Raw genomic sequence first — 15,582 nt, 5'->3', positions numbered from 1 at the left:
GTGGAAGCAGCTGAAGCACAGGGGTCAAGGACCGCTCGTGCCACTGGAAGTGGGAGAGGCACTGAAGGACCCCCCCGCCCCGGCGCAGCCTTCGGAGAGAGCGTAGCTCTGTCCATACCTTGATTTTGAACTGCGGCCTCCAGAATTGTGAGAGAACACGTTTTGGTGGCTTTAAGTCACCACGTTGTGCCCGGGGCCCATGAAGGGCGGCCCCCCCACCCCCAGGGTGCCTCCACAGCACAGTCTTTCCAGAGCGCGCCCAGGACTGCCCGGCACGGCGCGGTGTCCCCCCGCATGGCACGCGTTCCTCCACTCCTGCCCAGAGATGCACGAGGCCCCTGCACTAGGACTCGCGGCCACGTGAGCGGCGCGTACGGACACGTGCACCCGCGGCGGTTCCCTCGGTCTCGCTGTAAAAACCACTCCATCGATGGAGCCATTTTACTGACTGCAGATGCAGGTGTGTGGAGAGGCCGAGTGACAGGCCTAAAAAGCAGTCTCGCTCCTTTCCGTTCCCTGGAGTCTAGGATTCCTTCCCCTCCCGGGGTCCGCTCCTGAGAGCCCGCTCACCAGAGGACAGCTGTCCTTCGTGCCGTCTTTGGACCTGTTCTTCGCCAACCTCTTCTTCTTTTTGTGCAGAGGCTTGGATTCGAGGATCATTTCTTCAAGTTCAAATGTGGGATCACAGTTCAATCTCCCCTTCTGAAAGCAAGCAGAAAAGCAGACTCGAGTGTCTTGGTTCCCCCCATCCTTGGACATTCATTCATTCATTCATTCCATCCATCATTCATTCAACGTAATGATTGACTATTACAGTGGGGTACACAGTTACGTCTTTTTTTCCTGGTGAGGAGAAGCACATTCTCCCTGCAGACCTCGTTCATTTATACTCGTATCCCCCAACCCCATTCACATCCCCGTGACTCCTCGGTCTCCTTCCTGTCAAGGTTCCTTTTGCCAGGCTGAGTTCAGTTTCCCAGTCTGACTCAATCACTTATTTTATCACACACACACGTTCTCATGTTATGACTATTTTTTCTATAACTATCCTTTTTAAAAATTTAGCTTTAAAATGCCATTTCTGGCCATAATCCTCCCAGTTCCCCATGCCAGCTCCCTCTTACCCCTCAGCTGGAGACAGGCTAGGCTCCACCCACTTTGGTCAGGAGGAATTTTGTCCCCCTGACTTCTGGACTGCGCACCCAAGGTGCCAGGTGGCCGTTGTCCATCCTGGGACCCAGCTAGGGACGCCAGTCCCCTCAGGCAATACAGCTTGGTGGTTATGCCATCCACAGTCTGCAGGTGCACAGGGACCTCTTCCAAAAATCTGGTCCAAGTCTTTCCTGGCCTGATTTATCTGCCATTCACTCATTCACTCATTCATTCACTCACTCATTCATTCCTTTCAATGCAGGCTCTGGATATAGACTCCCTGAGGTCAATTTCTCACTGAGTAATCGTGGGCAAGTTACTTAACCTGAGAATACTACCTATGAGAAGCACTTCCCTGTCATGGAACTTATATGAGATAACGCACGTGGAATTTTAGAACAATGCCTGGCACGCACAACACTCAATCCCGTTGGACCATTATCATTCATCCATTTATATCTGTGTGACAATCACACATCAAGAACTTCTAGTGCCTTCTAGCACCACCCATTGCTCTGGGGTCTCTCTCAGGCAGAGGCCAGCCCAGGCTACATGGGCTCTGGCCTCCGAAGCTCTCAGGGGATGGCAGACGCACTGTAACAGGATGATATTAACTGCTCATGTACATCTACGCACCTGTCTGGTGGAGGATCAGAGAGGCTGCAATTCACTCTAGGTAAGGAGGTGGGGGGCTGGCCTGGGGCGTGTCCCATCGGAGGCAATGCTTAAGTTTGCCTCCCTCCCAGAAGGCGGTTACCAAGACCCTCAAATGGGCCAGTCACTGGGTTTGAAGCGGTCTTGAAGGAGGGACAGGAGATGCCAGGGGACAAGGAGAGGAAGGGCATCCCCAGAGGAGGAAGTAGCATGTGCACAGGTACATGGCTAAGAAACAGTGTGGCCAGAGAGCACAACTGCAGGCATCCGGTGTGGCTGAAGCAGGGGTCCTCTGCGCGTGTTTGTGTGGAAGTGTGCATGAGTGAGAGTGTGCATGTGCTTGTGAGTGTGCATGAGTGTGTTTGGGTGGGCTTGGGGAAGAACAGGAGGTGCAGTCTACAAAAGGCTGATGGACACAACCCACGTTGGCCCCAAGGGTCACCCAGGCATCTGGCACACAGCCTCGGGGAAGGCTCAGCCCTGGCAACAGGGAGACTGCTTTAGGCAATTTGTGCTCCATACAAAGGACTGCATCAAGATCCCTGGGTTTCGTCAACCTGGCCTACACTGGGCAGAAGAGGACCACCAAGGAGGCTAGCGTATTTCTCTGGCATATCCAGAGTGTGCATTCTGAGGGAAGCCAACCAAGGGAAGCGAGTCCAGAACTCCAGCAGGCTTATTAATTAAAACAGCCATTACCAGAGTGGTATTTACTGAGGGCTCACTGAGTACCAGGTCCTGCTCTGAGTCTTGGGAGACCTCTTGGCATTTACTGTTCCCAAGTTTGGTTGGGGGGTGTGTGATCTCTCTCATCTCCCCAGCACAGGTGAAGAACCCCTTCTGGTGTACACCTGAGGTCACAGAGGTGGTAGTGAACCCAAGTCTCTACGGCCTGTGCCCCCAGGGTGGGACAGCCTGCAGTCTCCCTCCAGGACCCAGCCCTGAGTCACTCTAGGTGCCTTTGTATGTTGATGGGCTTATTATTGGTACAAAATTCCTAGTGCACTGGTTGTCAACAGGGGGCAGCTGTCGCCAAGGGTGCTTGGCAATGTCTGGAGATGGTTTTGGTTGTCACAACTGGGGAGGACCACCAGCACTTTGCGGGTAGAGTTCAGGGATGCCACTAGTCTCCGATGGACAGGAAAGGCCCCCACCCAAGAATCATCTGGTCCCAAGGCCAACTAACTGTAGCACAGTGAGGAGGCCTGCTCTCATCTGCAAGCTCCTTGACAATGGGCACCAAGACTGTTTTCTTTATAGGGGTTCCCCTCGAGTCACACGCAGTGCCCGCATATGCAGGTACTCAGCGAACACAGGCCAGCTGGATCGGTGGGTGGGTGGATGCACGTAGGTGGGTGTGGTTCTCCCCTCACCAGTGCCTGGACCTGCGCACACAGTGGGTGTGATTCAATAAAAGAAAGGAGGCTCTGTGCCCACAAAGACCTTCTACAAGGAGAGAAGCTTCCCAGGTGGAATCTAGGAAAAGAGGTCCAAATCCACAGTCAATCTCTGCGTAATGTGAACCCTTTGGAGCTCCTGTGGCCATGGCCAGCAGAGGCCTCCCCAGCCAGCTTCGGGGTGTTCCTCCAGAGCGGGGCAGGGGACCCTGCAGAGGGATGGCATGCCAGTGGACCATACCCCCACTCACATTAGGCACAAAGCCGGGCGTCAGCGCCTTCTCGAACACAGCATCCCAGTTCATGTCGGCCAAGTAGGGTGCGCTCTGAACGTCACCGAGGCTGGACAGGCGGCTCTCAGGGTCCTTGGTCAGGAGCTGTGGGCAGAGGGCAAACGTGCTTGCCTGAGTTATGTGCCCCGCGAGGTTAACGGGGACCCCGAAGGTAGAAATCTAGCAAAAATGAAGATGCCTCTGCTTTTTATGTTCTATTAATTCTGTGCTCTGGGTTGCCATTGTCGGAAGCGTCACCTACACTCAGCCCTTTGTCGCCAGAGAGGAACCCAGAGGGCGGGCTGCTTCCAAACAGTCACCCAGAGAGAGACTCTTTGGCAGGACCTGGATTTTCAGCCACCGCGCTGTCCTTGGGGACTAGCGCCCGTGACATCCCACTCGCGCTGATGTCTGCAGAGGCTTCCAATTAAATATAAAAAGAATTAGCCACCTCATCTTGAGACTGTCAGCTTGGTAACGGATGTGCGAGAAAGTGTAATAGAATTTATCCCTGGGCAGCTCTGTGGTGACCTCTGTGGCCTGATAGAGTGGCCTCATTTGTAGCCAAGGGTATAAATTTTAGCTTCACCTCAAATAGAATTTTTCCTAATACGGGGTCATGCAGTATATTAAAAAATAGCCACACAGTACTACCTTGCACCCAGATGGGTGCACCTCCTCTTTCAGCTGTCAATTTCAGCTTTTCAAATACGTACTGGCTTACCTAGCACAGAGAACACTTGGGCTAACAGTGACACACAGGGGCCCTTGCCCCAGGCCTGCCAACCCCCACCCCAGCTGCGAGGCTCTCGGACAGGCTGCTGAAGGCTGTGCACCTGTTTCCTCCTCTAGAGCAGGAAGAGCAAAGGCAACTCTTCCATTTCCAGCGCATGATTAGGATGGGACCCAAGGTGTTTGGTAAGGGCCTGGCCAGGGCTAAGGGGGGTGTGGTACCCAGCTGCCAACAGGTGGGAGCTAGAAGTCAGAGCCCCCTGGCCAGTTTGCTCCCTGCCTGTCCCCCGACACTGCAGAAATCTCCCAGCTGTGCCCAGCGAGCAGGCTGCGGTCCCACCACGTGAGGACACCTGGCAAAGTCCTATCTGCTGGTCATGGCAGCCTTCTCCTAGGGGCTGCCCCAAAACAGCAGGTGCAGATTTAAACAGAGACTCCACTCCTGTGCTCCATGGGAGTTCCCTGTTCCGGACAAGCAGTGCTCCTGGGTGCAGGGGGCGGGGAGGGGTGCAGGCAGTGGCTCCGGCACAGGGCATCCAGGTGATTCTAGTCAGCAGTGGGTTCTAAGGACCCCTGACTTCTAAGAAGCAAGTACTGAATTTCCTCTAGAGCAACTTAGTCATGGACAGTGATGTAGGGAAGAACAGCTGGTGTCTGGAGCGGGGACAGCCTGGATTCAAACCTCGCCTCCGCCCTCGGACGGCCCCGTGGCGCGGACGGAACTGTGCCCTCCTGAACCTCTGTGTTCTCACCTCTAATATGGGCTCCCAGGGCTGTGAGGACTGCGAAGAGCCAGCGCACGGCCCAGAACACGACATTCCCTCAAGCACTGCTGGCCGCCGTTACCGTCGTCCTTCTACAAATGCCTGGGTCCCAGCCACGTGCCGGACTCTATCCGCCCTGAGCGTCTCGGGGGATTCCGAGGCAGGAAGGCTTAATGCCAGCCTCCAAAGGAGGGCACCACAGCCTTACTGTGCCAAACTTGAGCGGGCTTCAGAACCACCCGGGAAACTGATGGGAATACAAACCACAGGGCCCCCCACCCCCAGAGTTTCTGAGTCAGAAGGTCTGGGTGGAACCTGGGAATCTGCATTTCCAACAAGCTCCCCGCTGTTGCTGCTTCTCCTGCCGCTGCTGGCCCAGGGGACACCCTTGGGGAGCCAGTGCTTTGTTCTGGTCAACTCTAGCTCCTGGAAAAAGTCAGGAGATGTCCCATTTCTTAAAGCTCAGTGACTTAAAAGACCATCTGTGGCAACAATTTTAAAGAGCCGTATGCGTTAAGTATTTCTATTTATTAGGAGCTTGTAGTGGAGTGAAAAGATCCTGGGGCTCTGTTGCCGCAGATGTATCTCCACGTGGACTCTAGCACCCAGTGGCTCCGTGATCCTGGACGCGAGACTGTGAGTGTGCTTACGATGTGGTGTGAGCCCTCTGCCTACTTTATCCAGCCCAGCACTGGCATTCCGTTCCTTCTGTCATGCCTGAATGTGCTGGGATGCCTCTTTCTGCACTGACTTCGGCCCCCAGGCCTGCCGGCTGGTGGCTGTCCCCTTACCTTCTTCAGCAGTGCCACCATGCCTTTGCACCACGTGGAGGAGTAGTGGATGCGCTCCACCTTGAACATGTTGAGGATCTCATCAATGGGTGTGGCCGAGTGGATTTCATACGGTCTCTGCAACCAAAGGACCAGACAGGGAGTCAGAGAGAAGCCAACCGGAAGACACCGCACATGCGGTTAAAATGGTGTATACACAAGGGGGTGGCTTATTCTTTCCCTTCACATAACAGTGGGCGTTCCTCTTCCACCACAGAGCAGTTGGCCCATGTGCCAACAGGGACCAGGCCTGCAGGGTCGGGCCAGACCCCAGCAGGTGGGTGCTGGAGCTTAAACGAACTTGGCAAGGTCACATACCCGGTAAGTGGCAGAGGCAGGATCCACACCCAATAGCCTAACTCCTGATTCCCTGCTCCAGGCCTGGGGGTGGGGTGGCTCTCACCATCCACTGGACACCCAGCATCACCTCCAGTCAAGGCCCCTACCTGCTGGTGGACCTCACACCACATTTCCCAGGACTGGCTGAGCCAGCTGGGGGTGCACAGGGCCGGAATCACCAAGGTCTGGGTCCGGTAGGGTGGATGGATGGGGGGATGCCGGGCTTCTATCTACCACCCTCTCCCCTCTCCCCCAGTGAGGATGTATAACTCTGTTCTCCAACTGGCCAGCTTGGCAGAGCATTGAACCTCCTGACGCATTTTTCCAACATTGCCTGGGCAGTTTCTTGCTTCCGAGAACCTCTCAAAACTTGGGATGGGACCCTGGGTACAGAGCTTGCACACTGTCTGAACTCTGCACCTGCTCTCCCACCCAGGTTCTCTCCCCCTCTTCACCCTCCACCCAGCTCCATGGGCCAAGATGCTTTGAGGTTTGCATCACGGTCAAGTGGCTCAGGGCTGGAACAGGCAGTCACTTCGGGAGCACGTGTGGCCCACCAACTAGAGAAACTGAGAGCAGTGAGTTCATAGTTGTCCTCGTGAACCTGATTGTCTGCTACGAAATTCCTGCTGGGGCATCCTCGAGGGTGGGCTTGTATTGTACTCATTTCTGTGTTCTCAGGCTCTCCAGCAGCCTCCGCCATCCAGCAGAGCACGATGACAAGCTTGATGAGTCCATCCATCCACAAACACTGATTGGACACCTGCAGGGGGTTGGAGCCTGTACTGGGCTCACGTGGCTCTTAAGGCACGGGCTCCAACCCCGTGGAATTTGGATTCCCACAGGGTTGCTGCCAATAGGAGGTCCCAGCCCAAGGAGGTGAGGGCATCCTGAGCCCTGGATGGGTGATGAATCCCTGGAACGGAGGAGCATCTTTATCTTCATCAAATGGGGCTCCCCTGCGGGGAAGACATCTGCCCGTGGGAGTGTGGCTGTGCCTTCTGATGTGCCTACCCAGAAGGGGAACTTTTCCTGACTTTTCCTCCTCTTTCATCTGTCAATCGAATTGGGAACTCCCCCTTTTGTCCTATATTCTGCAGAGCAAAGCCAAAACCTGTGGGCTCCCTAGAAAGGCCAGCTAACTAGACATGCTAACATTTTTTACATATGTCTTCAAACATTTTCTTCCAATGTCATGGGAAGTGGAGTAGGGCTCCAGTAAAGAACACTTGCAAATTTCTTCCTGAGGCTGTTGCCTTCCTCTGCCTTCGCAGGACCTGCCTTACTTGACCAGTAGCAGCTACCATGATTAGAAATAATAGGAGTGAACATGGAGAGCGGAGACGTCGGTTTCTGGACTGTTGCAGATCGCTTCTTCCCATCTTTTTGCCTCTGGAGAAACCATTCCTCCCATCCTGTCCCAGCGGTACGTGGAGGTGGGAGGAGCTTGGGAGATGGAGCAGTCTCACCTCCTCATTTTAGAAGTCGGGACACTGAGGCTGGAAGACAAACAGCGACCCTGCTCCCATCCCACAGAGATGCAGGTCCTCCTTCCCTGAGGTTTCTCCGGTACTAGAGCCTGCCTGGCGGAGCACCTGCCTGGAGAGCCAGCCAGCAACAAATAGGAAGGTTTTTCTCATCATTCACACTGCATTCTGTCGTTCCTTCTTGGTTGCCTCAAGGCATGCATCAATCTGCTTTTCCATCCCCTCTCCAAACCCGCCACTCTCTAGCTCTGTCCTCTCCGCTTCTGGAGGGAACCAGACCAGTAAGAGTAACAATGGTGATCATTATGGTAACCCTGAGAAGCCACGAGGCCAACACAGTGGTTAAATACATTCGCAGACAAGCTGGGAACACCATGGGACATGCTCTGCAGCTTGCAGCTCTGGGCTCAGCCTTCGTCCATGTGGGTGGTTGCAGAGAAGCCCAGCTCCTTCTACGAGAATATTGGCAAATCCTGAGATCACTATTTCACCTGCTCGGGGAAAGAATTCTACTGAAGCTTGGTTCTCATGCATTGGCCTTAGGATGTGTTGACTCAGAAAAGAAAGTGGCATTTCTAAGGTAAAGTAATTACATGTACTGCTGGGGAAAGTGATTTTAGCAGCAGGGCGCCGGATATACTCATTATGGAGTGCAGGTGGGTCTCTATTCCAGGACACTCAGTTTACAAAAAAGGCCAATTTACCAAGAAATCGAAGAGAGGGGACAAGAATTGCTACAGACTTGTTATTTGAGCTGTTAGAGCTGAGTTGGGCTTTGGGGACCATCTAATCCAATGTTTTTTTTTTTTTTTCCCCAAAACCTTTTTACTCCAAATCCCAAACATGGAACAGATGAAAGTGAGGAACACTTTCTCAGGTTATGAAATCTCCAAAGCCAGAAGAAGCATTCCCCACCCCCCAGAACTGTTGAACCACCTCTGCTGGGTCCTAGAGATCCAGGAAACATAGCCTGAAAACCTTAGAACAACCCACACGCGCTTTCCCCTACCTTAATGGAGACAGAAAACCCAGAAAGTGAGATCACAGAGTCCATTTCCTCCCAGGTCCTGACTCCTGGCACACTGCTCTGCCTCTTTACCAAGGGACCAGAAGTCAGTGTTCAGCTCGAGGACTGCCTCTCTCCTTCCATCAGCTTTGTACACCATTACCATTACACTCCCTGTTCTGCTCTGCGGTTGAGCCCATCCAGGGGGTGTAGACCCAGTTCTTCGTTCTGCACTGCAGCCTCTAGGGGAGCTCCACACACCCTCTTTATTCATCACCTTTCTGCACCCTAGACCTTCTCTGTCTACAAGACTGCAAGGAGATGAGTTGACTGGGGTCCAAGGCAAGGTCAGGGAAGTGGCTGGGAAGAAGCAGAGAGGGCCTCAAGGCACCATAGCGGGGGTTTGGAGGCCCCACCCTTTGTCTACATCAAGAGCCCACTCTGTGCAATGCAATGTGCCATGAGCCTGGCACTCAGGATCTCATTTAGTCCTCTTGGTTACTCTATGGCAGTGGTCCGCAAGCGGAGACAATCTGTTCCCCAGGGGATATTGGATGACGTTGGGAGACACTTTTGGTTACCATAACGCAGTGGGGGAGATTTCTGCCAGCATCTGGTAGGGAGAGGCCAGGGATGCTGCTAGCATCCTGCACTGCACAGGACCGCCTCCAGCACAAAGCATTCCCCAGCTCCACGTGTCCACAGTGCTAAAGTCGAGGAGCCCTCTGCTTTGGGCTTGAAATCCCATCCCCCCACTTGGTAGATGAGGAATGAGCTCACCCCAGATCATTCAGAGACCATGTAGCCAAGCCAGGATGTGAGCCCAGAAAAGGGGATCGCAAAGGACCTTCGCTCAACTACCGTGCCACCACGTCCACCGACAGCACCACACTGCCTACCTGGTAACCCCGAGTGTCTCCAGCTGACCTCAGGGGCTTCTACAGACTGTCCCCCGACTGTCCTCTGAATGCTGGTCAGTCAACCATGTTTGCTATGTCCGTCACAGTGGCTCTTCCCCATCTGTATCCACACTGTTCCCTCCAGCAGCTCCTCTGTGACCCAGCTTAGATGTCTCTTCCCTCAGGTATTCTCCATGTTCCTGTGAGCAAGCGATCAGCACTTTATGTGCATCATCCTACCTCAGAGTCATTGCCGGGAGTGTAGCTAACACGCATCCGGGACGCGGTGTGTGCTCTGCCGCATTTTCTCACGCCATCCCCACTGTGGCCCGTGGGTCGGCCTCATAATCCCCATTTCATGACGGAGGAAGCCGGGGCTCAGAGGAGGTCAGTGACTGAGCCAGAATCAGAGCCCCGAGGAGCCCCGAGCGACAGCACAGACCTCTGCTCACGGGGCCCCTGGGCCTTCCCCCCGTGGTGCTCATCCACCAGGCGTGACCCAGCCTCCACTCCCAGTGCCCGCTCCAGCGTGGAAAGGTGCTAAGTCAGAGAGGATGTCGGCCTGCTGGCAGGCCCCGCAGGGCAGGAATCACAGCCAGGAGCGGAAGCTCGCTAACATTCATCAGGCACGCGCTGATTAATCAGCACCATCGCAATGACTTAATTCTCAAAGCAACCCTGTTGGGTAGATATTATTATTAATTTTTTTTCCCAGTTAACAAATGAGGATTGTGAGCACTCGATCTGTTTACCAGCTTTGGTTAAGATTACTGACAAGGTACCCGTTAGAGCTAGGGTTTCACCCTGTGAATTCCTCTAAGATCCCCTTTGTCTATAACGAGGAGGCAGCTTTCGGTTGAGAGAGAGGAAACACTTTCTAGCCCTTAAAGCTGTCAGAAAAGGAAACAGGTCCTTTCTGGAGGTAAGGAGCTCCCTGGATGCTGAGGGGAACCAGTGAACAGGTGGGTGATCACCTGTCGGGATGCCATCTGGAGCCTGGCAGGTGGGCAAGCAGACAACGGTGTGCTGAGGTCTCTAAGGCCCTTCTCTGGGTCTGTGGGTGGGGAATCCGCTCCTCCCTAATCAGAGGGTGTGGTCGCAGTCCCGGGAGACCAAGGGATCTGTACTCTAACAGGGAACTCTCCAGGCGGCACAATCTTGGGTCTCTTTCTTTCACTTAGCAGGTGTGCGGAGTGAGGACTAAGATTCTACTTTGGGCTCAGAGATCCTACTTATGTCCCTGGTCCAGACTATAAGATCCACTCAGGCTCATGGGAGTCTCGATGTTGAGATTTTAAGCCCATTGATGACACTCGATTCCTCGGCTCTCCCTACAGAGCATTTGAGAAGAGACGGCTGTTTTCCGGACTGGGACTAGAGTGTTCCTGGGTCCCCAGCCAGCAGACTGTCCTGATCCCACCCATTCTGTTTCCAACTCTAACATCCTAGAACACACACACCAGAAAATTCCCCTTATGGCTTTCATCTTTGGGAGGTAGGAAGCTCCCTGGATTTTGAGGGAACCAAGGAACAAAGACGTGGATGACCACTCATCAGGGATGCTGTCACTGACACGATGGAGGAATTCTGGGGGGGAGGGACAGCCATTTACACACCCCAGAGATAAGCAGGTACGCGTCTCGGTATGGTTTTTTTTTACCAAACGGGATTGTTTCCCGTATGTATGAAAAACAGAGAATTAATTGTTTGCATAAACCTGTCAAAGGTGAAGCCAGACCCAGACATTTGTGAGAAAGGTTAACACGAGCACAGAACAGGCACCCTTTCACCCAGTCACTCCATGACTACATCAAAGTCCCCGATCGCACTGTGTGCTTCTCTTTCCTCCCTTGAACGCCATTTGGATCTCTGAGTAGAAAACTCTGTCGTATTGAAAATGAAACGATTTATTTTGGAAGCAGCAAGAACCACTCTATCCTTGGGGCTTTTTGCCAAGTCATCATCTTTAACTGTTCTGACCCGTGAGGAATGACAGATGTTTGAAAAACAAAAAACAAAAAACAACAACACAAAATCCACAGGCCCCAAAGTGCTGTCCCTTAGAATGAGTTCCCAAACCAGGGCTTAATACATATCTAATTGCAGGTCTAACCTCTCCCAGAAATGTCATCTTACCCGGTGATTTGGGAATTTTTCAGTCCTGGCCTGGGAGTCTGCCCCCTGGGTCCTCTCCACCCCGTGAAGAAAGACGGATAGTCTGACGATAAGACACCTTGCCTTGCCCCCTAGAAAGCTCTTCGCCTAAAAGAATCTTTTTCTTTTGCTAATAACATCTTGCCCCATCCTTCTATAAAAACCTTCCATTTCGGAGGACTCCTTGGAGCACCTCGCAACGTGCAAGATGGGGTGCTGCGAGATGGTGGATCCTTTAACGGAGCCAATTAGATCTTCAAATTTACTCAAGTGATTTTTTATTTAACATAGAGAAGGTACTTTCTGCTGATGAACATCCAATCATGCTTGGGGCAACTGCTTGCCGAGGGCATTTGTATGACTGGGAACGTCAGATTAACAGCATCTGGAGGATGCCTGTGTCCTCTGGTTCATATAGCATTTGGGACCCTCATACTCCCTCCTGACTGTGTGCATCAATGAACCCAGCAGACGACAAAGGGACCAGCCAAGAAGAAGATGAATTTTTTCACTCAGTGCCTGAGAAAACAAGTTCTTATATATATATATATATGTATATGTATACACATACATGTATACATATAAATGTATATTTTTAATTCTAAAAACGTCATATATAGCAATTATGCTTTTGAGGAATTCAGAGGAAGTAATTGAGATCAAGAGCAGAAATAGTTATTAAACTACAGGATTAAAAATAATAATACTTATTTGCACTCACATGGCTTTGATGGTTTGCAAACTCCCATCATTCATTCATTCATTCATTCATTCCTCACCCTTTGTCACCTGCACGGGCCACCCCTGCCCTCCAGGAGTGCATCTCCACTGGCCTCAGTGTGCATGGACACAATCACGCAGCCAGTGGCTCTGCGCCAGGGTCTGGAGAAGTGAAGGAGAGTGAAATGCAAACCTTGGGTCTCCGTCGGGGGGCGGAGTGATCCCATGGTAACCTCAGCTTCATGAGACAGACTGAAGGCTTTTTATCCCCGTTGTACCAAGAAGGAAACCAAGGTCCAGTGGTATCATTTTCCAATAATACTTGTGCAAAGAAAAATGCTTCAAAATTGGTTTGTCATAATTCTTTCTACTAAAGTAAAAATGAGTTATCAGTTGCCATTAGTTACCTCCAGCTATTAAATGAAATGAAATAAAAACCAAAGGACATACCGAATGCCCCCTTTTTAGGGGACATCGAGCTATGTACTTGGGGAAGATATAGAACGAACAAACAACACGGAAAAGAAGCATGGTCCTTATATTTAAAGAGCTTCAGATCAGGCTGGAAAATCAGGCGCGGGCACATCGTGCTGTGGGTCGGGAGAGGACAGTGTTTGAAATCACGATGCCAAGGTGTTTGAACTGCCACTGATTAGATGCTGGCCTTTCTGTAAGACCTTCCCCTGTGAACATCCATTTCCCCATGAACAGAGGGAGGCAGCTGGACCAGAAGCTCGCTCTGGGCCCCTCTCATGCTCGGGGATCTCAGGCACACGGGCCATCAGAACCGGGACCCAGGGCCTCTGACTCCTCACGTGGGCTCCTTCCCAGCTGCGTGGCTGGCCAACAGCACCCAGGTCCGGTCTGACCTGAGCCCCAACTTCCAGGGCTCCCCGTGTCCCCCACGCAGGCGCGTGTCTTACCCAGCCCCGCAGCAGCTCATAGGCCGTGACACCTAGGGACCACCAGTCGACAGGGTATGAGTAGCCAGGCCCTCCGTCCAGATACACCTGGAACACTTCCGGGGCTGCAAAAGACAGGACAGAGAGAAGGTCACCACACACCACAGTTTACACCCACCGCCCCTCAGAGAGGGGACCCGGGGGGGGCAGGAACCCAGCCTCTCGGAGGGCAAAGCCAGGACTCCGTCCACGGTGCCACGTGGCTCCTGCCCTCCGTTAAGCCCCGAGCGGGCTGGACAACAAGTCCCAGGCATCGCAGGAAATACTGGTGTGGCCCCCGGGGGGAGTAGGGGTGCTCCAGTGTGCGGCGGAGGGGGTCTGCTAGGGCGGAGACTGGGAAAGCCCCCCGGAGGAGGTGGATTGGTGGAGCATGAATCACTGTCAGCGTGAACACGGGCGCGGTAAGATCTGAGTTAAGATGAAGAAACCGCACCTCGTAAATGTCCCCCTGTTTCTGGCACCAACACCGGGTCAGGCGTCCCAACAACCGGCAACGCTTTAGAACCCGTGGAGCCTGCTGCCTCTTGCAGGAAACAGTCCTAGTTTGGATATGAAGCTCCCAGGGCAGGTAAATCCACCGAGACAGGAGGCAGACTGGGGGCTGCCCGGTTCAGGAAGATGGGGAGCAACTGCTTAGTGGATGTCCGCTGGAGGAGATGAAAATGTTCTGGAACTAGGGAGAGGTGGTGGTCACACAACATTGAGAATGTACTAAAAGCCACAGAATTGTTCCTTTGAAATGGGTCATTCTGTTCTGTGAATTTCACCTCAGCTGAACAAAAAGTGAAGGCGGGAGGCCCCGGGGTGGTGGACGCTGGTTCTTCAGGGCAGGTTGTTTGTCCTGGGGGACTCTGGGCCCTCAGGTGCTCTAATGCGCCGAGTGGTGCGTTAATCTCATTGCTCCACCCCCAAGTCGCTAGGCCAGGAGTGCGTCCACGCTCTAATTGCTCGTATTGGCTTCCAGGAAAATTTTGTGAAATGTGGATCCTTTCCAGCAAATTAACTTGCAGACGTAATTCCATTTTACAGTTGTCAGAGCAGACAAAATCTGTCCCTTGGAACCACAACATGTTGTGATTAAAGATGTTTCAGCTCAATCTTCAGACTGGCATTCAGCGGGCATGGGAACGGGGAGGGCTGGATGAGGCAGGCGGGGCAGGACATGCAACGCTCCCATCTGGGCTCTTGGCTTAGCAGCCAGCAGCCAGACTCCGGCTGCCCTGTGGCGATGCTCCCCATTTGCTCCGTATCTTACAGCGCACGTTCCCCCTCGGGTTCTAACGAGAACCTCTTCACAAGAGCCCCCAGGGTCATGTTTGCCTGGGACCCATTTTACAGATGAGGTTCAGAGAGGGCCAGTGGCATGAAGAATGTCACACAGCCGGAAAGTGCCAAGCTGAGGTGTGCCTCATGCACGGACAGAATCCTTGTTTGAAGCAAGGTTCATATCAACATTTCTTTAAGCACACAAAGATGCTCAGTCTAAATTAGGGGGAGGCAGGATTGGGAATTAGAGGAAATGTCCCCTTTGGTTATTTGAGCCTAACAAACAAACCGCTGGGCTATGCTGGGGACCAGTAAGCAGGTCAGCGTGGCTGAACCTGAGTTTAACAAGTTACGTAAGCTTCTCTTTGCCTCAGTGAAATGCGGTGAAATGTGGATAATAAGAACAGTTTCTTCACTGGGCTGTTGTGAGGATTAAATAAGAGAATACGCGGCCCGGCTGGGCTGGAGTGAGTGCTCCAGAAACCTCAGGCATGGTTTTCAGTAGTAGAATTGGCATTCCGAGCTCCTCTCCCTGTCACGTGTAGTCTCACTGCCATCCACCCCATCGCCCAGAAGCCTGGGGACCATCCTAAATTTCATCCAGACGCTGACTTGTGTATTTTTAGCATCTTGATGTCTGCCCAGCCTTTCCCTTATAGACCGGCTTGACTTCAGAGACGGCGACCTCACCTGTTCATTAAGCATCCTGTGAGCAAGTATTCGGTTTCTTAGCAGACACTAGCCCTGAACTGTGCTCTTCTGCTTCCCACCTGCATCCCACCGTGAGCCTGAAACTGAGCTCCGATCTCCAGGGACTTCCTTCCCTGCACCTCAGTCTGTGCACCTGCCCTCTTTTCTCTGTGCTGAGAGTTCCGGATCATCGTGCCGTCTGTGCATTCCCAGGGCCTGGACGGCTGGGTCCTGGCGCAGCCTGTGTGCTCAGACAGT

General features: G+C 52.9%; 1 protein-coding gene across 2 annotated transcripts in view; it reads right to left on the bottom strand.

Annotated features, from left to right (window-relative positions):
- The window catches only part of STK32B (serine/threonine kinase 32B), a 415,059-nt gene that overhangs the window by 15,060 nt on the left and 384,417 nt on the right, over positions 1–15,582 (bottom strand). For both annotated transcript variants that reach the window (XM_028089513.1, XM_028089520.1), the window contains 4 exons: positions 13,330–13,433; positions 5,763–5,879; positions 3,455–3,580; positions 571–702 (listed from right to left, as the gene is read on the bottom strand). In XM_028089513.1, coding sequence (XP_027945314.1) covers positions 571–702; positions 3,455–3,580; positions 5,763–5,879; positions 13,330–13,433 — 479 coding nt within the window. The remainder of the gene's footprint in view (positions 1–570; positions 703–3,454; positions 3,581–5,762; positions 5,880–13,329; positions 13,434–15,582) is intronic.

The sequence above is a fragment of the Eumetopias jubatus genome, unplaced genomic scaffold (assembly GCF_037043125.1).
Source record: "Eumetopias jubatus isolate StellerSeaLion01/CBP00866 unplaced genomic scaffold, mEumJub1_p1.0 scaffold_2, whole genome shotgun sequence".
Lineage (NCBI taxonomy): Eukaryota > Metazoa > Chordata > Mammalia > Carnivora > Otariidae > Eumetopias > Eumetopias jubatus.
Note: the sequence above shows the minus strand (reverse complement) of the source record. Positions and strands in the feature narration are given on the sequence as shown.